Source organism: Thermobia domestica, chromosome 1 (assembly GCF_964235325.1).
Source record: "Thermobia domestica chromosome 1, izTheDome1.hap1.1, whole genome shotgun sequence".
NCBI classification, from domain to species: Eukaryota; Metazoa; Arthropoda; class Insecta; order Zygentoma; family Lepismatidae; genus Thermobia; species Thermobia domestica.
Genome location: NC_137454.1, coordinates 135582015 through 135609904, shown reverse-complemented (window position 1 = coordinate 135609904; position 27890 = coordinate 135582015). Strand labels below are relative to the sequence as shown.

General features: G+C 35.7%; 1 protein-coding gene across 1 annotated transcript in view; it reads left to right on the top strand.

Annotated features, from left to right (window-relative positions):
• Positions 1-17265, top strand: part of mRpS26 (mitochondrial ribosomal protein S26) — a 36446-nt gene extending 19181 nt beyond the window's left edge. The window contains exons 2-3 of the mRNA XM_081763532.1: positions 5704-5965; positions 16932-17265. Of these exons, the coding sequence (XP_081619658.1) occupies positions 5704-5965; positions 16932-17111 (442 nt within the window). The 3' untranslated portion in view covers positions 17112-17265. The remainder of the gene's footprint in view (positions 1-5703; positions 5966-16931) is intronic.
• The last annotated feature ends 10625 nt before the right edge of the window (positions 17266-27890 follow it).

The following is a 27890-nucleotide window of genomic DNA, read 5'->3' as shown; positions in this document are numbered from 1 at the left end:
ACATTTACTTCAGTTCACGCATCGGGACGACGTACCATTCTTAGTATTATTTGAAAACGAGTAATTAAAAAATAAAACAAAGATTGTTAATGTTTTTGCTGAATCAGTAATGTCAGAATCATTCAGAAGAGCGGGTTCAAAACTCCGAAAAGGCTACCTGGTTGAGGTTCTTCAATGTATGTTCCTTTAAATTAAATAATTAAACAATGCCGGAATGGGCCGTACGAAAGCAATTGCTGGATCATTTCTCATCTTTATCTTAAGCCATAAACATAAGCCAGTTGACAAACTTTATACCTCAATAGAAATGTTTTCGTTATGGCCAGTGCTTTATATGTGTAGTCTTTATATTCATTTTATTTGGAGAAAAGAAAATTAGTGTGCAACGTGATTGTATTTCTTTCCAACACGCTTGTCATTTCTAGCCTTCTTTCTTTCTTTTATTTATTCTATAAATCGCAGTCTTGGATTGCTCGTGTCAACAACTGCTTTGGGAAATCAGATTCGCCTAGCCAAAACAAATGCTTATATTGCTATAAATTGTTGTTCTCTCCTTTCCTCCTTCCTGCAGGTTCTTTACGAGGTTCCTCTCTGTCCATTTGTGGTATAGAAATGCATCCAAATATTTCACTTTCTGATATCAGTGAAATCAGGAGAGTTCCACGGTTCAACTTTTCGTTTTAGTGGAACATGTGTGTGTGTCTGTGTTTTTGTATTGTAAGTGCATAGTTCGTGTATGGTAGAAGTTATTGTTAATATTTTTATGTTCAATATTTTGTTATTTCAACATAACAATGTCTCTTAGGAAATCAATTACCAACATAGACACTGATGCCAATAAGAAAAAGCGACAGGTGTTGCATAGCCAGGCAAGAAACATGGTTTTCTCAGTTTATACATACTTTAAAACACTATCGAATAATGCTGTACGTATAACAGTAGATTTTGCAAAGTGACAGGAACCTACTGCTTATGTCTGTGATATTAACCTTCGTACAGTAGCTCGGATTTGTGCTGAAGGAAAAATATCGACAGAGATACAGGGTGAACCACATGCTTCGTCGGACGAAAGGTAGGATAGTTAATTTTTTACCGTTTGATTCTTGTTTGTCATAATTAAAAATAATAATCAATGTCGCCTCGGATATGGATGTAATGTGTTCATCTGATCAATTTAGTTCAATGAAAGGATAGAAATAGGTTTGGTGTTGAGCAGTGATAATTTCAGGGATGGTCTGTAGGGAAAAATCGTTCCCTGAGATTTGGCGTAATTAACGGGCCCGCAATGCGGAGAGGTCCATGCCAAAAGGGGACCTATTTAAATTTCGAATATTAACTTTATAATGTTAAGATGTATAGCTATATAATGTTAGGATATACAATATATTTCTCAGGTTTCATATTATTTCAAATTCTTTCTTTATTATTGTTCTGTAGTCTTTTAATATTTTCAGGTTAGTGCTTAAAAAGCTATTTGATTTACCGCAAATACTATGTATTGAGACTGGAATAATAAACAGAAAGGATTTGTCAATATTCAATAATTTTCAGTTGAGTATACCAAATTTTACTTTCTTGCTTTGGTAACAAAGACAAAAGTAAAAAGTAAATAAATAATAAAATTAAATAAATAAATAAATAAATAAAACTAGGTTTTTACATACCTTGACACAGGAGGTTGTTTTTCTGTGCCACTATTCATTAGTGTGAATATAGACCTACTATGTTTTAATTCATTGTTGTGTATAACAGTTCGATAAAGTGCTTTGAATAATTCGCTCGTCAAACACAACTTAGGTCAAGAGGAACAAGCAACTCAGAAATTGTCAAAAATTTAAACATTTTTCAAAAGTGGTGAGCAGATTGCAAGCTCAAGTAAAACTTATCTTGTGACGAAAATGCCCTAGATTCAAATAATAATAATAATAAATGTGCAGCTTTCTATAGTTTGAGCAAGTAGTGACTGGCTAGATGGAACTTCCAAAATTCAAAAGAATGTTTTCTATGTTGAAAAATTTTAAATGCCTCCATGAACATGGAAGGAGGGCAAGACTTTTCGACATTTCTGGGGGAGGGGGCACAAGCAGAGATGAGTCACTCAAATACTTGAAGAGAAGAGAGAGTATAATTTCTTAGCATGCATTTGTCTTGCTTGTTAAAGCAAAGAACGCGACGTCTAACCGCTGCTCACCTGATCGTGCTATACTTCGTCTGCTTAGCCATAGCCACTTCTCTTTACCACTCGGCAACGCCGCGTCACAGTTTACGTTCTATTCGTTTAAGTGAAATGCCAAGATGTTTGTCAGGCTTTAAAAGGGAAAAAATAATTCCCGTAAAAAAAATACACTAAATAGGATAAAATAATTTTATTTATAAAGTTAAGAAATTGTACTAAAACTAAATGCATTGAGCACTCTTCCTAACATTGAGTGCTAAAGTTTCTCTGGATATCACGGAAATGGTTCACTTTAATCCATTATAATCATATCCCATAAACATCTTTTTAAGTAAATTTTATAAAAGCATTGTTTTTTTATTATATTTATTTATTTATTTTACAGTTATAATTTGTCCATATATCGGATGGTGAATATTGCTTATTTCAACCGAAACATCTAACATTCGAAAGGTAAAGGTGAACCTCTTATTCGAACTCTTGAACGTGACTCACTGGCAGTGTCAGGTAATGAGTGCCTCATCCGTGACTTCGACACATAGAAATGGTGTTGTGGTCAGTACTGCGCTCAGACCACCTTTGCCCTTTCAGATTTCCCTGTTTTCATTTGACAAAGGTTTATTACACTCTGAACCGCGCTTGTACGAGGTTAGAAAGAGAATGAATCCCACCGGAAATCGAACAAGGGCCGTCCGGTTGGTAGGTATACGCTACACCTTATCGACTACGGTGTACATTCTCTACCTTTAAAATTAAAGTAATAAAGAGCGGTGTGCCCGTTTCCTCTGATATTTCAGCGTAAGTGCTTAACTCGTAGTTGAGCAGATTTGCATCTTTGAAGAACCATGAGTAATAGTAAAAATTGATTGTGAAATTCCTTATACAGAATTTTTTGTTAGAACGGAACTATTTCCTCCTTTCTTGTCGCTGAAACAGTCGTTGCGTCGCATGATGTCGGAAAGAAAATATACACTTCTTCATCTCAACATATATTCTAATGAGGCTTTACATTTTTAAGATGCAGACGTTTGTCCTGTTCCCCTATATCCTAAGATGATTATAGTATTTTTCAGTGGGAGAATTATTTTTTAGGATATATCCGGAGATAAAAATTATGAATAAAATTCTTCTTGATTTTAATGTTTATTAGAATTGGATTATCACTATAGTTTATTATTATTATTATTATTATTATTATTATTATTATTATTATTATTATTATTATTATTATTATTATTATATAGCTTTTTTCGTCCCTCACTACACACGATATCTTTGGGTGTTATTTACAAGAAATTACTGAGTTTTTATTTCGCATTACCCAATATCGAACTGGGGATATCTACATTGTAAACAGCACATATTGTAGTTATTTCTTGAATTGCAGTTATTTTGTTTTCGTAATGTTGAAAGTTCTTATCTTTATTTCATTATGATTTCCATCGTCATGATTTTCATTTTAAAGTAACTTAGTAACCACTTATTACCTTTATACAGCGTGATTCAAAATGATGTGAACGATAAGGAAACGTTCTATAAGTGATAATACTCTATCAACAATGAAATCTCTATGGAAATACTTTCAATATTATCCTCAAGTTTTGTTTGGAAGGAGCGTAGTAGTTTAAAATTTATCCGCTAGGTGGCAGAGTGATCAGTTCCAAGATGGCTGCATGTGGTGCAGAGAGAGCATTTTGCGTTTTATAGTTTCACGTTTGTCGGTCTGTTGTTAGTGTTCAACGCGAGTTCCGCACAAAATTTCATAAAAATCCACCATCAAAGAACTCCATACGTAAGTGGTATGACAAATTCAACAGAACGGGATGCATTTGTAAAGAAAAATCGCCCGGTAGGCCGTCCACTTCTGAGTCAGATGTCGAAAGGGTTCGAACCAGTTTTCAACGTAGCCCACAAAAGTCAATAAGGAGAGTTAGCAGAGAGCTTCAAATGCCTCAAACAACTATTTGGCGTGTAGTGCGTAAACATTTAAAGATGTATCCGTATCGAGTGCAGTTGTTACAACACTTAACACCTAATGATCACACGTGTCGCAAGACTTTTCGTGAATCATTTCAAGAGTTGTGCAGTGTTGATGATGATTTTTTTTCGGCAAACTTTGTTTCAGTGATGAGGCTACGTTCCATGTGACAGGAAGAGTGAATAAACAAAATGTTCGCATTTGGGGAACCGAGAAGCCTCACCAAATCTGTAAAATTGTGCGTGATTCACTGAAGACGAATGTGTTTTGTGCAATTTCATCTTCAAAAGTTTATAGTCCGTACTTCTTTGACGAAGGAACTGTGACTGGACAAACATTTCTACAAATGCTTACTACGTGGCTTATGCCACAGCTCGAACATGACAGTGCAAAGTTCGTCTATCAATTGGATGGAGCTCTATGTCACTTTCATCACATTGTCAGAAATTTCCTCAACAACAGACTGCCACACCGCTGGATTGGGCGGTCAGGTAAAAATGATCATCAGCTTCTACGTTGGCCACCAAGATCACCGGACTTAACCCCCTGCGATTTTTTCCTGTGGGGACATCTAAAAGACATTGTCTGCAAACTCCCTCTACCCCAAGATGTGAATGAACTGAAAGAGCGCATCATTTTTACAGTGCAAACATGTTGAAACGGGTCTGGGCGGAATTGGAATACCGAATAGATGTATGCAGGGTAAGAAAGGGGGTCCACATAGAACATTTGTGATGTACTATTTTAACTTTTTTCATCATAAAAACTTGGAGAGTTTTAGCATTTAACTGTAAGATTTGAAGCTATTTGAATGATTAATAAAAAAATTATAAGGAGTTGTAATCGTTCACATCATTAGTACTTCCTGTCTGCAGCATGTTGGAAAATACATACTCTGTTTCAGAAAGCGTAAGTGCCTTTCAGAGAAAGATATTAAATCTTTGACTTCATATGAAGTCATAATTTTTGATACTTGTTAATTGTTACAGATTTAGATGAGTAATTCGTGGCACTTCAATTTGAGTAATTCATATAAGTCTTTTTTTTTTAGTTGTCTGACAGTTTTAAAATTTCTCTCTTTCAATCCGGACCTTGTGTGTGTGCCGTAAACGTCTTGTCTTTAGATTGTTAGTGGCTCTTCCATTTCCCTATTATAATCATTATACCAAAATCTTTAGTTATTCTTTGCATGAGTTATCCATCTTCTTTAGAGTACTTATGGTCAAGCGTAAAGACCGTGTGTTACTAATTGAAGAAATTGTTTTTTTCTGTTGCTTAATGATAAAAGTTGTTCTGTATTAGTTGTTACGAAGCACACCACACTGTCTTTCTTTGTCAATATTAGTTATTTGAGGACTTAGAATTTGTTTCCAAACAAATTATGTAAAGCAGAAAGATAAAATTTAAAAAAAGAAAAAAAAGCTGTTAATTTTGTAGATGAAAACATTCAGAAAGTTAATTTCAATTTTTATGCACTTTATAACCTGAATATTTTTTTTTTCTTTTGTTGTATGGTTTTTAATTTTTATTTGTATAAATTTAATTTTAGGCAATACCTTAACGATGAATATTTGAAAACTACTTCGAAAGGTGATGCAGCTATCCAGCATGTCAGAGATGAGGAAGAAGAGCATAAAGCTTGCATGAAAATTAATGATGCTTGGAATGCAGAAGTTGCCAGGCTTCGTGAAGAGCGTTTACTTGAAGAAAGAGCTGCGATAAAGGAGAAGGCGCTACAAGATCTGATCGAGTTCGAGGAAAAGCAGAAACAGTTGATAGAATCAGTTGAATGTATAGTTAAAAGTGAAAAAGTAAGTTGTTTTTTAAATGTGTTATTATGAATATTTTATGTATATTTCTGTTCGATATACAAGTTAGGTGGTTGAGAGGTAGACTGCTTACCGCTCACTTTTGGTACGAGTTGATATTGGTTCCATCCCAGGTCATATGAGTTCGTCGGGGACTACACCGTGTTCGTGGGCTTTCTCTGAGTTCTCTCTTTTCTTTTTCATTCTCAATTCATTAGTTGTTTTTTTTTTTTTTTTTTTTTTTTTTTTTTTTTTTTTTACAATAATTAACTTTCATTAATAACTTCTCTCCTTTAGCCTACAGGGCATAATTGCGGGACGTTAAAGTAGAAATTTCACTTCATTTATATATTTTTTATTAAACTTTCAAACAATGCTGTGCGTAAGTGGCGGAAGTCTTGTAGAACGGCTAAGTCCGTCCAACTATCTGTCTGTCTGCTGACAGGTATCAGTGGTAAGAGATATCAAGTAGAAACTTTTTGCAATCAATCAGCGTCTCAAGGATCGGTTTCATATCCTCCGTTAACTCTCTGTTTGAAACGGAAGTGGTCGAAATTAACCATAAAACGAAAACAATAAAAGATCTCGACAAGCAGCTCAGTGCAATCGATTCAGCGTCTCAAGATAACATATTGTTACCACCCGCAATACACTACCAAAACCAGAAGTGATTGAAATTTCCTACTTCTGGTTTCAGTACTGATTTCCATAGAGCAAAAGTAGTAGGAGATATCGAGAAACTTTTTTTTTTTTTTTTTTTTTTTTTTTTTTTTTTTTTTTTTGTAATGCATTCCGCGTCCCAAGAATGGATTCCATCTGCTTCTTTAACCCAAATCAGAAGTAGAAATCAACCATTTCCGGTATCAGCGTTAGTAGCTATAGAACAACAACGGTAATAGATAGCGACAAGCTGTTTTTAATAATCGATTCAACGTCTCAAAAGAACATACCATCACCACCCGCAACAGCCTCCCAAAATCAGAAGTGGTTGAAATTTACTAGTACTTCCGGTTTTAATACTTATTTCCATGGAGCAAGGATGGTAAAAGATTTCGAAAAGCAGTAGTTTGACGGAGATTCAGCGTCCCAAGCCTGAATTTTGTCTCGACTTTTATCTATCTGTTGAAACCAGAAGTGATGAGCATGTACGATTTTTCGGTTGCAACACTGATCGCATAATGGATGAAACGGGAATAGCCACAAGCAGTTTTTGATATGAATTCAATACCACAAGAATATGTTTCACCTCTGATTTTATTCCTTTATTGCAACAGGAAATGATAGACATCTATTAACAGCGGTTTCAGTGTTAAGTTCCATACAGCCAAAACCGTACGAAATAGCGAGAAATGGCTTTTTGATATTAATTCAACATCCTTGGAATATGTTCTATCTTTGATCTTATTTGTCTATTGCAACCTGTAGTTGGATTTATTACTTCAAGTTTGAGTATTGAATTCGCATAGTTTGGAAAGTCTACAGTAGTTTTATACTGTGAAACGGAACTCACTTGTTATTATTTAACCAGTGCCATTATTTGCGGTATCTATCATTCACTCCTATGAAATTGCATTTACTCACATTACTTATTAATTAAATCAGGTACAACTTTCAACGTACAATTAATTATTAAATCAACAACACAGTTCTTGTTCACTTAAAACCTTCACATTTTAAATTCTTTGACTAACTAGCTCAATATCAATCTTCATTATATTTTTTAATTCATTACAGATTATCATGTGAGCACTTCCTGCCAACTAACACATTTCTTTTCTCAACATATATCTATTATTCATCCCACGTAAGCTGATAGGCATTGAAAAAAACTACCCTACTCCTTCCCTCTTCTCTACTGCAAAAAGTGAGAACAAGTTGTTGATCATATTAGGAGAAAAATTTTCTTAAGATACAGTGATGCGTGAAATTTGAATTTCCAACCCGTCGTTACTCTTCTTTTTAACCACCTTTTTAACCACAAGTGCTACCAACAATAAGTGTCTTTAACATTTCATCCTAAAAGAAGTATTAAGTATTATTCATGTATTAAAATTTGAATTTAAGTCGCATTTTAAAATAGAATTACTGGAAATAAAAACTCAATCACCACAAAGTTATTTTCAATGATCCCATGATCTAAGAGTCGGGGAAGTTACGAAGCCAACTATGTCGAAATTCTACCTTTGTTTATGATTGTGATAACCTTTTATATGATTAGGTAATCGAATATATATAAGGTATTGAAACATACAAAATATAGTATGCATTTTGTGTGTGAAAATATTAGGTTTATGCGAATGAAATGTCCACTTCAGGTGCGTAATTTCTAGGGGCCAGAACTATGAAAACTACAATACCAGGTTAACCAAAAAAGTCGACATCTGCAACCACACTTTTTCCATCTCTCAGGCAACGATTGAATTTTGTGGCGAGAGAAGTCTAGAGTCTACAGTGGGAAGAACGCAACTGCATGGTGCACCGCCCAATCATCAGGAAAGATCTTCCCTTCCAAGAAGTGACCGAGATGCCGGAAGAGGTGGGAAAGTTATCGGGAGAATTCAACGGGTGAAGGATTTCATACTGCAACTTATGGAAAACTTGCACCGCCGTTTTTTGACAGCATTGTCGTGCAATATGACGACACTATGTCTGTTGACCATTGTTGGATGTGTGCGGACAAGTTTATGCAGGGTGTCTACCGGTCACGAAATCAGAAAATGGTCATAAAAGTTAAGAAAAAGTCACGAAATTTAGCTTTTGGGTCACGAATTTTTTTTTATCTGTACAAATATAAACACAGACTGGAAAATTTTGTTCTATAAAACGTCAAAATTCACCATCAAAAGTGTCTTTATGATGGGCTTTAGACGCTACTAAATCGCAAGCAAGGCATTCTTCTATCGCATGCATGAAAATTCGGTCTAATTTGCACTCAAATTCGCTCTTGAGAATGTTAGGAAATTTTATGGTTTGATAAAGAAAAGGTCACGAAAAAGTCTCCAAATTTCGTTTTGGAATTTTAGTAGACACCCTGTTATGGTATACTTCATGGAGTTCAGCAATGTAACGATGTGTATTGATAATTTCACTACGCCTAACAAAGACATGATGGATTAGTCCTACCATCCTATCAAATCAACATCAACATTTGTGGATGCAGAGGTGGGATCGGGCCATCGAACGTTGATCGCGATCCGGTGATCGTTTGCGATTCGCGATCCGGTCGTTGTCTTAATCGTTTCCGATTGTCATAGTAAATCCATTTTTCATCTAAAGTGACATAGCGATTCATTAAACTTTCTCGGTTATTCCGTACACTCAGAGAACTGTACACCTCTATACAGCAATTCTTGTTGGCCGATGTCAACTCATATGGCACCAATGTATCTAACTTTTCCACCTATAACGATTGCATGAAACAGCTGTACAATAGACTGCGTATGCTTGATTCGTCTGCAAAGACACAAACACTTTTGCGAGGGTGTGCTTCCACGGTGTCCCTGAGCTCATTGGAATATGATGTTGGTCGGTGCGTGTGGGGCTCATTTTGCAATGCCATGTCACTGGAATGAAATGCGAGAAACCAACGGCGAATGATGCATTCATTCTGCATTCCTGGCCCAAATGCAATCTTAATTTTTTTTTCCTGCTTGGTGTGTAGAATGTTCCAGTTCGAATTCGTAAAGAAAAATCAGTCAGAATTACGTGCTCCTCATATGATCCTGTTCAACAACACACTGTTTCCTGACTGTCTGGTACCGCAGCCTGTTTGTCGGACGTGTACTGAGTCGTGATTTTAGACACACGTCCCTGTGTTGTGTTGTTGAGATGAGTTTCTCATGAGACGTCAAAAAACGGACGTTTCATTCGCACCTACCTAATGTATGGGGTCATGTCATAGGCGCCGACACGAAGAAAACATTGGGGGGGGGGGGCTCAACTACTCTAAATAGAAACAATTGGTGTAGGGTTAGTTGGTTGAAAACCAACTGGTTTTAATGAGAGTGGATTTAGACACATTTAGCCTAAGCACCCCCCCCCCCCCGCTTCTTTCTGGTTAACAGTTTTCATTCGCTTTCTCCCTATTTACGTTCCCCGTTTCTGTGCGAAAATAATGGACTACTGACAGCTCGTCATAATGCAGTTGCAGCCCTCCCCTCTGGTCTAGTGTCTCGCGCGTACATTTGGTACACAGTTCCGGGTTCGATTCCCACTGAGAAAGCATTGAACGACAGTGGGTCGGATTTCAGCTTGAATTGTAGATCTACGTCTCATATAGCCTTGCTGCTGAAAAGATACGATGAATGATAATCAAGTCAATTCAACAATACAGTTGCAACAATTCAGAAAAGATAATGGCTAAGAATTCACTATAACCAATATAATCGCATAATAGGTTCAGTTAATTTCTGCAAGTACAATAAAACCCCTCAATAACGGACTGTTCTCTCCCGTAACAATACACATATTTTTGCTGGGAGGCACAAAAAAGTTTGAACATTTCCAATGTTTGAATGATACAATGAGACAATAAAATAGATGTGGGAATAAGATATGATTACCAAATTTTAAATTTATTATTAAATTGTAATATTAGGTTAATATTAACTTACTTGTATTTAGTTGATTTTCTTCCATTCAGGTTCAGGTTTGTAGGTGGCAAACGGAGGATTACTTCTTTTTCATAGCAAAGGTTTGCCTGCGAATTTCGGTGCACATTATAAATTCGTCTGCAATAAGATCAAGATCGAGTGCTGCAGAAAGTTCTTGACGACAATTTAAAATTGTTAACACGTTGAGTCGTTTTTGTCCCATGGTAGATCGTAGATAGGACTTTAGTCGTCTTAAAGAAGAAAAGGATCTCTCCGCTGTGCAAGTAGTGGATGGTAGCGTCAGAATAATTGAACTTAACGATTTCTGGCAACATGGTTTGAAGATAAGTGTTCTGCTTTAAGAAGTCAAGAACACACGCGAAACTTCGGAAAGGTTGGGAGCTAGTTTGTGTTTTGCGAAGATCAAGTAACATATCACGATGTAACTTGAGCCGTTCGATATCTATATCGTCTTTGTAAAATTCGTCTATAGCACTAACATAATTTGTTTCACCAATGATAAACCGTTCACAGAGCCCTAGAAAATGTTTTATTTTAGTATCAAATCGTGATTCTAAACACTGTACTGCTGTGTCAATAGTTTCAAAATATTGTTGACGATAAAGCTGCTGTGGGGTTTCATATTCATGGGGATTATCACCTTGATTGATCTGTTTTGGAAGTTTTCTTGGTCGCGGAAGAGCTGGTTCTGAAAGCCCAAGTTTGTTTGCTTTTCCTACTACATCCGCCCAGAACGTGTCAAATTCAGTATCTGTTCGGAAATTCTGCAAAGTGAGCTGTAGGCTTGAAATCATATTTACAGCATCTTGAATACATAAAGTGCTGTATTTGCGCTATCTGTGTGACAAAACAGCTTCATTAGCAATGCGAGATTAGCAAAAAAGAAATCGAACGAGTGCATTTGAGCCAGGAAGCCATGTGCTTTGGCACCAGCATCTGACTTATCTGATAAAGATTGCTCTGACATGAAATCCATAAGCTCAGGTAGTTAAGGTACACGTCTGAAGAGAGACATGCCATACTGTCATTCTTGTTGGACAAAACGGTCGTAAATTGATCGACTTATCATTTTCACTTTGCAGTTGATGAAAGAAAGCCAGCCTCTTAGGGGAATGTGTTACAAAAACAGTTATTTCCCTAACCAGGTTGAGGACATTTCTACAGCCTGTCACATTTCTTAAAGTATCTTGAACAACCAAGCTAAGAGAGTGAGCAAAGCAATGTACATAAGGAGCCCTCAATTCTAATTGAGAAATTTTTGCTTGAAGTCTTCCACGTACGCCTGCAATATTGGAAGCGCCATCATAACACTGGCCTCTACAATACGTTATTTCCAGACTGAAACGTAGAAGAATATCTTGAATTATTTTGAAAAGAGGTTCTGAATGTGTGTCATTTGTTTAGTAAAAGCCTAGAAAAATTTCATCGATTTCAAGTTCGTTAGTGACTATTCTAAAGCAAAAGGAAATCTGTTCTTTCACTGAGATATCTGCTGTTTCGTCAATAATCAAAGCGTAATACTTTGTGTATTTTATAGTGGACACAAGTTGCAACACTACAGCATTACTCATAATTGATAGCATATCGTTACATATATCGTGTGATATCCATTTTCTCCCTCTCTCTCGGTCAAGCCAGAGCTTAAGGATGTCTTCACTTCCTGTCTTCACTTCTCAATTGGAGTAAATGATTGAAATTGCTTCTGTCGTCAGTATGATCCCTTATAGCTAGTCCCTGAACAGCCAAATAACGCAAAGAAAGTATCTTCAGTAGGGCAATTCTACTCTCTTCCATCTGAATTCTTTTACCATCTGAGAGCTGGGAAGATACATTGATCTTGCTATTCAGAACATGAAGTTTTGAAAACGATTCTCGATGACAATCAGAGCTTTCATGTTTTCTCATTCTTTCCAGCGCTTTCTTCCAATTACGGAAGCCAGTTTCAATAAAGCGTAACTCCATTTTTGATGAAAACCTCAAAAGTTTTTCTCATATGCGTCTTTGCAAATTTTACAAAGGCCGCGTCTACTTTAGCGTCATAAAACAACCAAGGAAACTTCTCACTCCAATGTACCTGAAATGTTGTTTTATATGGTATAGATCTGTCTGTAGATGAAGACGGCATGGAAATTTCCTCTCTCTTTTCCTCAGCAACAGAAGCACTACTATCAATATTGTCAATCAATGAAATGGTTCATTTTTCACTTTTTTTTCGTTCTCACTATAAAACGATCCATTTTTCAAATGTTCAATTAACACTATTTAACCGCAAATAATGAATGAGTGAATAAATAAAACAAACACTTCACTAAAACTCACGCTCCTCTTCTTCCAGAAAACTGAAATCATAACACGTCACTACAATAATGTTTTATTTTTTACTGCCAACACTATCGATAAACTAACACACCGACACGGCACGAAATCTTTGTAACAAAACACATCGGAGTATATGCGTTATTACTGACTGCGTTATCTCCACAAATTGACCAAAGCTCAATATTTGAAAATATAGAAAGAAAAAATTCAGAAGAAAGGAAGGGAAGCAGGGTTTATTTTCTGTAACCAGGGGCCATAAACCGGTATATAAACTACCATGTGTTGCAACTGCTAGCAGGGAAAGTTCAGAGGGCTTCCAGAATGCCTAGAAAGAAAGGCCCACTATACTTGACCTTTACATCCGCTCATATAGTAATAAAACGACGGCAATTCTTTCTCTCTCTCTCTCTCTCTCTCTCTCTCTCTCTCTCTCTCTCTCTCTCTCTTTGTTTTGATGCTCCAGGAGAACAATGCTCCAATGCCAAAATTTGATTTAAAAATCTGAATTTAAGATAACATCCTTGACTAAATCAACAAAATTTAGCACATCCTAATTGGTCGAGGAGTTAAGCAGGATGTGTGTGGAACTCGAATTGCAGCCACCTCCTCGTGATGAGTTCTGGACCATTTCATGAAAAGAAAAAGAAGAAAAAAAAAGTTGACAAATGGGTGATGAGCTGCAAAATCATTATGAAAATAAAATGTATAAAATCACTCACATTAACGAATTATTAACAAACATGACCTCACACAACTAAAATAAAGTACTTAGACGCTATACAAATAAAAAAAGTAATTTGTATATTCCTTGCGTAAAGGTAATTTTTTTTGTCATTATTAAAAAAAAAAAAAAAAAAAAAAGGCCGTTTGCGTGAACGTAAGATCCAAAGTGTGATTATTTTCGTTATTTTTCCATTGATTAGCATGCAAATACGCAACTTTTGAATCATATTAGAATTCGATACTCAAAAATCTTATTCTTTCGCGTAAAGGTAAATTTTGGTATTTTTGGGGTCATTTTTTCAAACTTTAGGCCGTTTGCACCAACTGAAGATCCAAAGTATGATTTTTCGTTATTTTTCCATTGATTAGCATGCGAATACGCAACTTTTGAGCCCTATTAGAATTCGATATTCGAAAATTTGATTTTTTCGCTCCACCCTAATGGTTATCATTGTGAAAATAAAGACATCGAAGTGGCGAGACATATGTTGCAAGAACTTTTGACAATAGGTGAACCAAAGTATTTCCTGGCTGAACACTAAAACAACAGTCAAGAAATGTAGGAAACATCCTCGTACAGGGTGATGCAATGAACCAAGAAGCACTGCGTAGTATATACTGTATATCCGATCTTATAAATGAATTTCTTCATCTTGCCCATAACTTTATTTCGTTGATGCAATTATCAAGAGAAATGATAAGTAACCACTGAAAATCCTGTACCAGTTCATTGAAGTCTTACCGGAAATTTCTAACAATGATTTCAATTAGTAGCGCTACGAAATTTGGGTAACAGTATTAAATAGTGAGCATTTCCCGTAGTATCGCTTGCACGATTTTGGAAATTCCATCTCAGAGGGTGGGAAAATGGGGTATTTAACAATTAATTACGTGTTTTTGTGAATAATTGGAAATAAAATTCGATGTATTCGATTCTACAGAAATTAAGAAATCTGTCATTTACGTGCACGAATTCAATATTGAAGATGAAGAGTGGACCGTCAGGAGAGAAGAAGGCATATAGAACATTGAATCATTCAAAGACCTTTTAATATTGTAAACAAGTACTTAAAATGTCTAGTTTTTGATAATTTCATTCCCTTCGAGAATCGGGATTTTTAACCACTCAATCCGTTGTGATGTGCTGACACTCATGCAATAAAAAGTATTGTGGATTTGACGTGTATGAACATCACGACGCAGCTCAAGTCTGACTTAATATTTGTATATTTCTTTTTTCAGTTTTTACTGGCGTTATTTTGTACACTTTTAAAATTAAAATGGCCAGAGGGAGGCAGCGTAGAGATTTAAATATCCACTGCAGGATCACGAGGAACGCAACTGCTTGAGTAGTTAATTAAAAAAAGGGGGATAAAGGGTCATCGTCAGCTCCACGTGATCGATAGATATTATTAGTTCAGATCCTTTTTTGCATTATATGTTGCAGAAAACGACCGAAAACTTCACATCTTCATTTTTAACTACATTATTTTTTATTACACTATGCCCACTTTGTTGGAATACATGTAGTTAAAAATGAAGATGTATGAATTTGTTCTATGAGTGCGTGAAAGGGTTAATATCAAAAATATTTTTAATTTAAAATATATCGTTTTACCCTATATATACACGTTTAAAAAAAGTGGAACTTACATTCTTTTTTCACAGCTTGTTATTCATGCTTATTATGATAGGAACTTCTCTTATATTAATTCATTTTACTGGGGTTGTAGCACTTCAACTTGATTTGAATCAACGGCAAAATATTTACGTGAGACTTCTAGGAAGTACACAACTGAAATATTATTATTCTTTGTAGTAAAAGCTGTGTAATCTGTATGAACGGCTAGAAAACGCTTAGAAATTTCTTAATGATGTTGGGAACTCTTCTTCAAGGAGAACTGACTAGAACAATACAAACAAGTGAACCTGAATCATACTGTGAGGACCGTACCTATCATTCGGTTACCTGGATTCTCAAAGGGACTCAGAAAGTGTCAGATTGATATATAGCAAAAAAGCACGTATTCTTTCATCTAAATTTGTAACGAAATTTTTGTGGCATATATATAATACCGTAATGTTAGTTCTGCACAATGCTTCAAATGTAAAGAAGTATTGAAACAGGTCCAGATCTATATAGTCGTGTTGTTCTGCGAGTTTTCTTTCATCATTTTATCGACATAGCCGGGTTCCTTTGTAAGCAAACAGGTGAGGCTAGAGGAACCAATACGATCAAGTAGCTATTTTTGCCTACAAAAGGAGTCAAATGTGGTTAAGTAGCAACAAAGAATGTGCTGATTAAAATAATGAAAATAAAGTTTATGAAAATAACAGGATAGATCCGATCTGAGGGCTTCATAGTAAGCATCGTTACCACTATTAGTTACTAAATACAAAATACTTCGTTATTTTATTTCGGATCGGCGTCATCCAAACACTACTTCCAATTATGAGGAAACTAGATAGCAGACTCATGCGACAGGCTTGCAGTAGCCAGCGTTTGTTGTATGACTGTTTGACTTATTGGTTGATTGGAGTAGAGTCTAGCGTTCCGTTTCAGCACAAGCTATTGAGATGTGGATCTACAGTTTAAGGTGGAACCCGAACTAACATAATGCGTTGAAATTTCGTGACTATCCCACTGGGAATCGAATCCGGGACCCCGTGCACAAAAGGCGCACGCACTAGCCACTGAATCAGCGAGGAGTGCTGTATTTGACTCGTGTAAATTTATGGAAGCAAGTACATGGTAAAAGTAAGAAAATTTATTTTATTAAATGAAATTAACTAAATGAAACTGCATACATAATTCGGTTTCGAAAATTTTCTTCATAAACTACATTCTTCGTTTTCGTTGAGAAGTCTTTGATGAGTATTTTGTAGTTTTTTTTTTTTTATTATGATCTAGGGAACGCGACATACAGCTGGCCGTGTGTGAAGACCGAATGTCAGAGTTTAGTGTGACAACCTGTGAAACTTTCAAATATTGTTATTTTGTTATTTTTTAATTCAGTTGTTGTCATTTAACAATGAAATGAAAAGAACTTGCAAAATGAGGCGTCGAATTAATTAGTCACCTCTTGAATGTCTTCAACCAATCACGATTTTAGAAAGTTTACGAATTGTATACATTTTATTGTTTTACCTATTGACTTTTGTCTAATCCTATTAAGATTTTTTTTTTTTTTTTTTTTTTAAAGCTCACTGAAACACCTTGTATGCGACTATCCATCTGTTGTATTTAAACTAATGGTAAGGTTGTGTAAGTTAATACTTTGTTGATACTTCTTTATAAAATGTTTCTCCCGTAGGAACAAACCTTTATTACGCGAGAGAATATTGACGAAGCAATTGAAAAGGCATTAGGATCCCATACGGACTATAACTTCGCCATAGATTTGGAGGCAAACATTTATCGTGGAAGAAACACCAAACCTTCAGAAGTGCCTCCGGAGAAGCGGGAAAAACTGCAAGTACCAGCTGGAACATGAAGTGTTCGTTTGCATGTTTAGATATGGAGAAGAAAGAATAGTACAGAAGTGAATTAATGGAATCCAATGATAAGACAGTACTATGGTGCAGAAATTGGTGTTTGTAGTCTCACTGTGTGTTAGATAACTACAAAATAAATATTGCATTTGCTAATTCTGAGTATGAATTGATACAATAGTTTCTTCATGTTTATACAATGTAGAAAAAGTGCTGTATACTTCATTTCTCAGTACGTTTTCTGAAGTATTCATCAAAGCTGTGGTTGCATTAACCACTGATGTTCAGAATGTAATCAAAATTCCTTTTTTTCGATATTTTCTTTATCATTGGGTACAGAAGAAAGTTGCGAGAGGTCATATCACGTGAGAAGAGAGGGTGTTCCAATACAGCTATTTGTTCATTGTCTAAAACTTCCTCCCCGACAGTGCTATATGAACTGGGGTACGGGACAATTTTTAGACACATTTTGTCATGTCATAATTTTCCTGTTTCTTTGTCGACGGTCACTTGGTCTTCTATGCTTCTGGCAGACGCTTCACTCACAATTTAACAAAATTTTGCTATTTTTACGTTAATTCTGCTCGTTTTGGATCACCCTGAACTCTCTTCATCAGTGACGCTTTCTTCTTCCTCAGAAAAAAAAAGTTTAATACATATTTGCACTGTCGTTTCTCATGATAGCAGTATCCCCATTATCCCCATACATTTTCCTAATTTCGCTTGCAAAAATTACAAGAAATGTATTGGTTATTTGTTGCTTTAAATCCAATCTCTTATTTTTGCAACGACACGTAAAATCTCACAAAGTACGCTAACATTTATGTACGCCGATGAGTAACACTGCCACGCATCATATAAACAAAGCTGAGAGACAAATATATCTATACAAGATAGTGAAACTTTACTGAGGTGTACGTACGGTGTTGCTAATGTTAGCACACAATGGCAAATTCGAAAACTTAATTGCCAGGAGTATAAAAGTAAAGAAAGCACATTATAAGGTTGTTCACTTAATTATCAGTTGACTATTTCAAAACGGAACCAATTAGGTTTATCATGCCACTGGTATTTTTTCTCTTCCACCTACTTTCCCATCCTGTCAAATGAAGCGATTAGGCGCAAGTGCTTATAATACTTTCTTTAGATGTTGTATAATATGATTTTTACTACTTTGTTTTCTCTGCTCACTTCCAGATCCTATTGGTCTAATATATATATATATATAATAGAAAGATCTTTAGTAGCTGTGCAAGCGAATAATTTGATTTGCAGTTTAATGTCCTGTTCAGTACCGAGGCTACATGAGACGTGGATCTACAGGTCAACGTGGGATCCAAACCACATGAGCCTCCTTCGGGAATCGAATTCGGGTCTCCTGGCTATAAGCGTGTACGTTAATCACATAGCCACAATGGAGCTCTGCACGAGAATTAAGTTTTTAGTTTGGGTAAGAGAGAGGAGGATCCAAACAACAGGATGGTTTCTTACGATTTATTGTTTTATTAAATTCTGCGGATTTATGTTTATTGTGGAGCATAAATGCATGTAGAGAAGCTCGCGTGAGTCGTTAATGAAGTTGCCTTCATTCGGGTGTACACGAGAGGTTTGCGAAGCAGGATGAGTGTTTACTAATGAATGCTCTCGAGTACATAGTGTTAAAATTAAGAACTTACCTTGTACCACTGTCTTGTCCTGTATCTTCAGAGTTTTTCTAAATATTTTGGCTAGCTCTGTAGCCATGTACTCGAGCCGTCTTGATGTAAACAGGGTATTCCTATAGTTTCGTTTTAAAGTTCTTTGTCCTGTAAAAGGAAAATTGGCTCCAAGTATTTTGACAAGCACTACTTTGTCAGTAGTAATCAAGATATATCCGATTACTGTCATTGAATGAAGAATTATTTCCTGAGAACTGCTTTTACGTCACTTCTTGAAGGTTGTATCGAGTGTACAGAAGTTTGTTTCGGTTTATGTTGGACCGATTTTGAAGGATATTACAAGAAACCTCGATGCCACTACCGATGGTGTCTATTGGGCTTTTGTACCACTGTGGGCTGTAACTCAACATCAAAGTTTCCATTGAAGCGAACTTAAGCGAAGCGCGGGCAATTCCACTCCTCCTATAATATTTTCAGAGACCATCAAGAGTACACAGACGCTGATGTTGGAGACGCCTTTTCATCAAGCCAAAGCCGTAGAAATCCATTGGCACTGGAATCAGGGCTCTCCACAGGAATGTCTTTCGACGGAATGACACGAATTCCTAATGCCCGTTCTATTTCCTGATTAACACGTAGAAATGTCTTGGCGGTATTATTTTGAAGTCTTGTCCGTATGGATTCTCACATGTTTGGAATTCACACCTTACGATTGTGGGATATCGATCTGAAAGATAGGTCTCATAATGAATTCCTGGAAATATTGTGCATTTAGTTTCACATTTTTATCAACCTTGCGGATCAAACTTCTTCGCATAACTGAATCCCATAACAACCGTAAACTAACGCGGGAAACTTCTCCAGCATGGCGAAAAGTTGCAGTGGCCCTTGGCATTCCTATTACGGTATGCCAGAGCCCGAATCTGACCACTATCAATGAGATGGGTGGATGCTTCATCTAGAGTAATTACTGGCTATCATTTGGACCCCGCCAGAAGATTTTCATGCTATTTCCTGCAGTTGGTGTTTCGTTTTGCAATGTGGCGCAGGAGCAGGAGGTGTATGTGGGCCTTACTTCGGAGTCGCTTACCCTTTTAGAGTTGGATTTGTTTTGTAAAATTTTACTCAAAAATCTCTCTTCATGTGTAATTTTTATTGAAGCTCTATCTAAAGCCAAAAGATAGTATCAGCAGATTTGGCCGAAATGGAATTACTAACAGAAGTAAATCATACGACCATGGGACACAAACTGACAAAAGCAGAAAGTGGTAACTATAATATTTGCAACTTTATCTTTCATTTTCTCTGTAGGACATACATGAGTGTATTACATACGTACTGAAAACATAAGATAAAGCACTTAGCTTTCAAGCCTCGAATGGCTCATCGATATTCTTTGACCAGATTTTTTTTTTTTAAACCAATATATATCTAACATAAATGCATATGTCGATATCGATCGATAATTAAATTTCGAAAATTGGATACACCTAAACAATTGAGGAAATGTCAACAAGTTGTAAGTTTTGTTGTGAGATGAGTCCGCATGCAGCGTTCTGCTAATAAATAAATAAATGGGAACTGAATTAAATGGTGATATGTGAGGATTGTTTTTTTTTTTTTTTTTAATTTTTTTCTTTCTTCTCTTTTAATGAAGTAGTATAGCTTATTATAGCTTGCGTCTTGAATGAGTTTTATTTTTGTTTGACGTGTTTACGAAGGAGGATCAGAAACTAAGGTTACAAGTCCAATATTTCTGGAGTTTCGTCTGTTGTAAATGAATGAGGGGTGTGCGGTAATTTCAATACATGGAGTTGGCAACTGTGCAGAGTTTCAGCCACCAACAGCACTAATTGAATTTAAACACAAATGGCAACTCGTTTGGAAAACTGTTCTCGCAAAACAGTCCGCTCAGTTGGTCGATTTCTGTGGGCTGAAATTCACCGGCAGCTGATAGAGGTTTACACAGAGATTGTAATCTCTCGTCAGCATGTCGCAGAAGGGTGTCGAAAGTTTGCAGCTTGAGAAATAGTCACCGACGAGGAGCGCAGTGGCCAACCCAACACGGCATCAACAGATGTAAACAGAGCTTGTGTGGAGAAGTTGATTCAGGATAACAGAAGGACCTTGCTCGAAGCGACTTTCATCGGTTCCTGAACTTGAAGGAGCACCTGGGGGACCGTAGTTTCGCTTCAGACGAGAAGGTGAAACACTTTGTGATAAAGTGGCTGAACACACAAGAACAGGATTTTACCAGGAGGGCACACGATGCGACAAGTGCCTCAACTGATATGAAGACTATGTCAAAAAATAACCTAATGTGTGTACTATCTGTTGGCTGTATTGGTTGTGGCGTTGTAACTTTAGGTACTTCTGATCACCCCTGATGTTTTTACTTCCAGTTTGTAACAGAAATTATATGTATGTCTTTATAAATATTTTTTTCTTTCTTTGCTTATAGTTTGTACTTTATTTCAATAATATTGTGAATGATGAGATGTATTTTTCATACTTTTTATGATGTATATATATTTTCCTTGCATGTACCTTAAGCTTTTACTACTTTTCATTTGTAACAGATACTACTGTCTGTTATTTATAAAGGTAACCAAGAAAGTTTTGTCGCTTTTTTGTGGAGGTCTGTGTTCAATTTGCCCTCACACCGTGAGTTGAATGCAAATGAAAATAAAACGAAGGGCAGTTGTTGGTGTGGGTATATCCAGTATACTACCTGGTTGAGGCAGTTCAGTTACACCGTGAACTTGCGTAAGGACAGAGTGAACATGGGATCTCCACAGAGCGTCATAAGGGCGTGTATGCTGTACGAGTTCAAATAGGGATCAAACGCCGCTGCGGCGGGGCGGAAGATATGCCAGGCCTTTGGTGAGGGGGTTGTGACTACGCAGACAGTGCAGCGGTGGTTTAACAAGTTTAAGGACGGTGACGAAACACTTGAAGATGCGACACGTGCCGGAAGACCAATACATGTACAAAATAAGATCTTCAGGCAGCAATTGCAGCGAACAGTGGTCAGATATATGAGGAACTGGGACTACAATTCAGTGTGAGTGGAGAAACCATTCGGCAGCACCTCCATCAACTTGGGAAGCACTACAAGCTGGGTCGACGGGTCCCACCTGATTTGACTCCCGGCCAGAAGGTAACGTGAGCAGACACCTGTTTCTTTGCTATCTCGTCTGAGTAAGGAGCCATTTCTGGGCAGTGTTGACATGTGATGAGAAGTGGGTCCTGTACGAAACTCCACAACGCCATCATCATTACTTAGCATCCCATCAGCCGGTTCCAAAACAGCCGAAACCACCACTGCACCAGAAGGTCCTCCTGTGTGTTTAGTGGACTGCTCGCGGCATCCTCCATCGGGAACTGCTACCAGCTGGTCAGAGCATCAATGCAACCGTATACTGTCAGCAGTTGAGCTGTGTGCAAGAAAAACTCAGAACTCTGGAGCTAGCACTTCTGAATCGCAAAGGGGTCCTCCGGTTATAGGACAACACTAAGCCTCACGTGGCTAGTATGACCCGAGACACCATTCTACGCCTTGGATGGGAAACCCTATTGCATCCGCCATACTCCCCGGACATTGTACCGTTCGATTATCACCTGTTTCAGTCTTGGATAATCACCTTAGAGAACGCCAGTTCAAATCCCTAGTAGAGCTGCAAAATGAACTTGACATCTTCGCTTTACGGACCACCAAGTTCTACCGCGATGGAATCCGTGGCCTTCCAGAACGTTGGCAGAAGGTCGTCGTGGGGACTATTTTTGATCTTCCAGGTACATCTTAGGTGACATATCGATGTTCGAAGGTGGTAAGTGAAAAAGCGACAGAACTTTCTTGGTTATGTTTATATATATAGTTAATATTTTGTAATCTACTTCATTAATCCGTACTGGCAAAATTTATTTTGCATCTTCAAACGCACAGGTGGGATCCACTGGACCCTGTAAGATATAATGAAAAATACTTTACTTTTATATTTTATTACCGAGTCGTATATAGATGTAAGTAATGTTCTGCAAAATATTTATGCTAATCCAAAGTGTATATTCTAGCACTTGCTATTTGACAGTTTACTAGAAATATACATAATTACTGAGTCGTACTTCCTCAGAGGTTGAAAAGACAACTCAGTTTTATCTTCAGCTGTATATGCACATGGAACACTGGCACCGGAATCTTGCTCTAAATGTAGTTAATCACTGCTGGCGTCATTTAGTACTAAATCTATTTCATCAGGTATACCAGAATTCTCAATTACGTTATCTTCCGAACTTACACTGCTATAAAATCAGAATCTCAATGGTAATCGTAATATAAAACATGTTCATCGGCAGATAATTTTTCTTCAAGATAGATTTTGATGTCCCCTCTAGAAATTCGACGACTCGACATACTGACAACCACTGCGAAGACACTCTCGTAAAGATTGAAATACACACAACTTGAAAAGATAAAAAGCAAGAAACCGCGCTTTACTGGTGCTGACAATACTTAGGGAGCCAAACTGTTGTTAGATCATAAAACAGGAAAGTTTTCAAATTTCAGTGATAATGATAGTGAGTGTGTTGTGACAAATGCTTCAGTTCGAACTCGAACATGATCGATTGATGGTACATGTAGAATATTTTCTCTCACATTTCGTGCAAACATAAAGCGGTTTGTATTTGTAGTTTGTCTACTGCATAGTAACATAGTTATTTTATGCTTACCCGAACATACCTTTCTCAATAACTATCAGTTTCGCTCAATCTTTCTTTTTCTCTAAAACCGTATTTATCTATCTAATAGATAGATATATAGATAAACTGAAACTATTATCTACTAACTCCGAGATCATTGATTTAGAGACATCAACAAAGCAAAAACGAGCTTTATAAAATGCGTTAGGGTTAGGATATAGGGTCTGTTGGATCCATTGTGTGTTTGTTACAATTGGAGAACATTGTTAACAGCATCAATACTTAATAAAGATATGCACCAGAAACTTATTCCTTGGGTCCGTTGGATCCTTCGTGTGACGTTTAGAATTAATATTATGTATGATTGGATTTTGTTTTATATCTTTGCTTGCTGTTTATATTTAAAAGAAAGAAAGAAAAAACACAGGATGACAACTGTTTAACCAGAGTGACACCTAGCTTTTCATAGTTTTTTTTTTTCCTCGAACCTCTCATTGATACCTATAGTTTGCATGACAAATATGATTTTAGAAACGCTCTATATGTCAACAACAAGTGCAAATAAGAAATTTGATTAATTTCACACAACATATTCAATAAGAAGTTAATGTCAAACATTCGACGCAGTGCTGCAGAAGACAACTTTGAAGTATCAGGTGAAACAAGGTTGAGTAGCACATCATTAAAATGACTTGTTAATATATAAATAGCATGATTTCTGACAACAAGCATTTGTGTAAGTGGAAAAATAAAAAGAACGAAAATGTAACATTTTCGTATTGTATTTATTTCTGCTTTCAAGCTTACTTTTGGCGTTTACTTATTACTCATAAGGTCATCGCAAAAAAGTAAACTATGAATTATTTCCCACATATTAAAGCATTAGTATTTACATCATTTTTACATAGGCTATCACTCGTACACACTACAAATAATAATAGTACATTAATTTGTTCACAACAAATATATACATATACAATTGTTTAAAAATCATACACAGCTGTTTTAAAATTAAGTAGGCTTCTTGGAAACACGAGTTGTCAAGTAATGTACATATACATTCGAAAAGCAAAGCCAAGACAATTTAATTTTATCATAATAATGTTAACATACAGTGTTTACATGATCGTAAATCTCCTCATACACAGTATTTAAGGAATGTAATTTGCCACCGCGAATACTAATATGTAGAAATTATTTTAGATAGACTATCAATGTTTACAAAATGGAAATTAATTATTTTATTTTTTTAAATCTGTACTTTAATTAAGAACTTTTTTTTTTTTTTTTTTTTGTTATATCTATATATTTGTCATAATGACTCGAAATTCCATTCTGTAAAGTAACTTTTTATATGTAAACGCCACTAGCTTCGTAAGATCTGAAACAACGTCCTCTATCTACTTTGAACCTTAAACATCGTGGCAGATGGTCAACTATAGTTTGATAGCAAAGTACAGAATTTAAATGCCATTTTGTTCTCATCATGTCATATCATGGTTTAGGGCTGCGCTAAGTTTTCCTGAGATAATATCTTGCATTACATACGTTTGCATTTTCAACAAAGTGGAGAAACCAATTTGTAAATAATAATAATAGCAAAACAACGAGATTTAACTCCCTAAAGATAATTCTTTTTTTTTTTATATATGTTTTTCGAGATTATAATCCCCGCATTATATATAAGTTCTATATTGCTTTCATTATAATATTTTACTTTCCTATTGTTTCTACATCTAAATCCTATTTAGCACATTGAGAAGTTTATACAATTTGACTTCTGTTGCTTTACATTATCAACTAAAAATCGCTTTTTTTTTTTTTTTTTTTTTTTTTTAAGTCAATATAATACAAGACAATATTGATATTAGAATTCAGTTCAGCAGGGAAAAGATTGTGGAGCTGATTTCATGTAAAAGTTATTATTGATCTAATTCTCAAGAAATAAGACACAAAGTAAACATGCCTTCGGAAAACAAATAAATATAAAGAAGGCCCTACTTACGAATGGTGAATACTTCTATATAGCATCGCTGCGCCTCGAAGAACAGCTGTGTGTTAAAACCACAACTTTACAGGAAAAGCAAAAAACATTCCGAACTCTTAAAATTTTGCCAAATATATACGGAAACATTTGAAAATATAATAACATTGGTTCTGCGTATATTATGCACTGAACATTGTTGTAGCTTGCTTCGACAGTATTATATTACTATTTTTGTGCTTACATAGCACCTTTTGCACCTTTATAAACACACAGAGGATTTGTATACATTAATCAATGCGTACGTGGTGAGAACCAGAAGCCTTCAATTTTAACGTATCATTTTTCATTGTTGTGGCGAAACAATTGAATATTAACTTATGACATTATGAGGGACGCTGTCTGACAGCTTTCTAGTTTATTTGCATGACATAACTCATTTTCGACCAAAAATATCACATAGCGGTTCTTCGAGGCGCAGCGACGATAATCGTCCTTTAAATCCAATCTTGTTAGTAAATTTTAAAAAATCTGGGTCCTCTTTTTCCAATAATTCTTATATCTCCTTTTAGAATAGTGTATTATTTAGGAATACAAGATGATGAATATTCAACGAATTAATAGTGAAGCTGCAATGTAATTTTCTTTGAAGGATAGCTATTCTGAGGTAGACAACATATACCACTACCAATCCAAGGTTTACTAAACATAGTAAAGCAAGCCAAAATTAGGAATACCTACACACAAGAAATACATAGAGAGCAGGTAATTCGACAGAGAGAGAGAGAGAGAGAGAGAGAGAGAGAATCAAATATTTAATAAACTATCGAAGATACGCAACAGGGAATGGAAAATTTCGGATGAAATAGGTTGTACTCTTGACTTAGCGAACTATTGAGTGTAAAATCAATTAGCCAAAGTCGTACTTAGGAAGAAATCAAAGATAATTTTAAATAACGAAGAAGCTTAGTGAAGGGTATGAGAATTATGATATTCTAAGAAGTGAGGGAAGAGATTTACGTGATTTGAATGACACTGTTGAATTTGATTATAGCAACGTTGGTTTGTGTGACGCCTCATCTATTGTGTCAGATATTCAGTGGGACGAATTAATTCCTCGTAGGGCAAGTGATTTTACACCATGCTTAGCACGACATTCACAAATGCATCAAATTCGTATACAAAGTATCTCAAACTCGTATCTGCTATATACACTCGATAGAAGTGGTGAAATACTTAATCATTCGCAGCCTTCAATTCCCGATAATGACATAATGACATTAGGTGTCTCGGTTACAACCACACTTGTTCATAACGACACTATTTTTTTTTTTTAGGTCCTTTTGATGTCGCTATAAAAGAGTTCAACTGTATTTGTACTGCGAAACTTCCATAAAAGTACTGAAATTAATTGTTATCATATTACCTCCTGTCTGCACGTTATGTAATCTAGAACAGGTGCTACTGTGGTAAACGTATTACAATCTTGTGACTATTACTATAGCACAAGTTAGAGAAACTTCTATTATTATTGATAAAAAGAGGACTCTTTGTACATATTCAGTATATTTTAATAATAATCAAAGCTATCAAACATTATTTTAATAGGTTAATATATACATAATTTTACATGTGATGTCTTGAATACGAAACACATTAATACATTTTAAAAATACTATATAAAAACAGTTTAAATTTAACGAAGATAATTCTTTTACATATATCTAATATAATAATTTATATATATTATACAAAAATACAGTATTAGTGCATTTACACGCTATATTGCTAAGAAACTTTAGAAAAAGAAAACATTAAAGCTTTAATGCTATAAATCTCATTTCTTTTTTCAAATATCACAGATAAAATTCTATTGCATTGATTTATTTCATTTACATTTTGTTTTTAAAAAAAGTTATATACACTCATTGTACATTACGTCAAGTTGAATCTGTGTATCTAAACACTTCTACATTAAACGTAAAGAAATGTTATTTACATTTATTATATTCATTTAGGTTATATGATACAAATACAATTTCTTAAAACTAGTTAGTTGGATAAATATATGATATCTACTAAGAAAGCAGAATCATAAACTTATTGCTATGAGCCATACTTACTCAATATTTGTCAAGTTTCGTTGTTGTTAATTGATGTGTATTATAACGGTTTATGACACAATATTTGCCTTTCATTGCATGCATACGGGTTGCGATATCAATAGAATTACGCACTAATCGACCATAGTCTTTATTGTTAGGATAAATAATTCCTTTGCGATGAAATAACGATTTTAAGTCTCTCGCTCTGAGAGTTGGGTACAAGTAGTAGAGTAATTCATTACAATTCTTGATTATTAGGGTAGTTTAATGCTAAAAGTTTTTTTTTTCTGTTGTTCATATTTATGCTTATTTGCTTCGATCAGCTGTATTTAT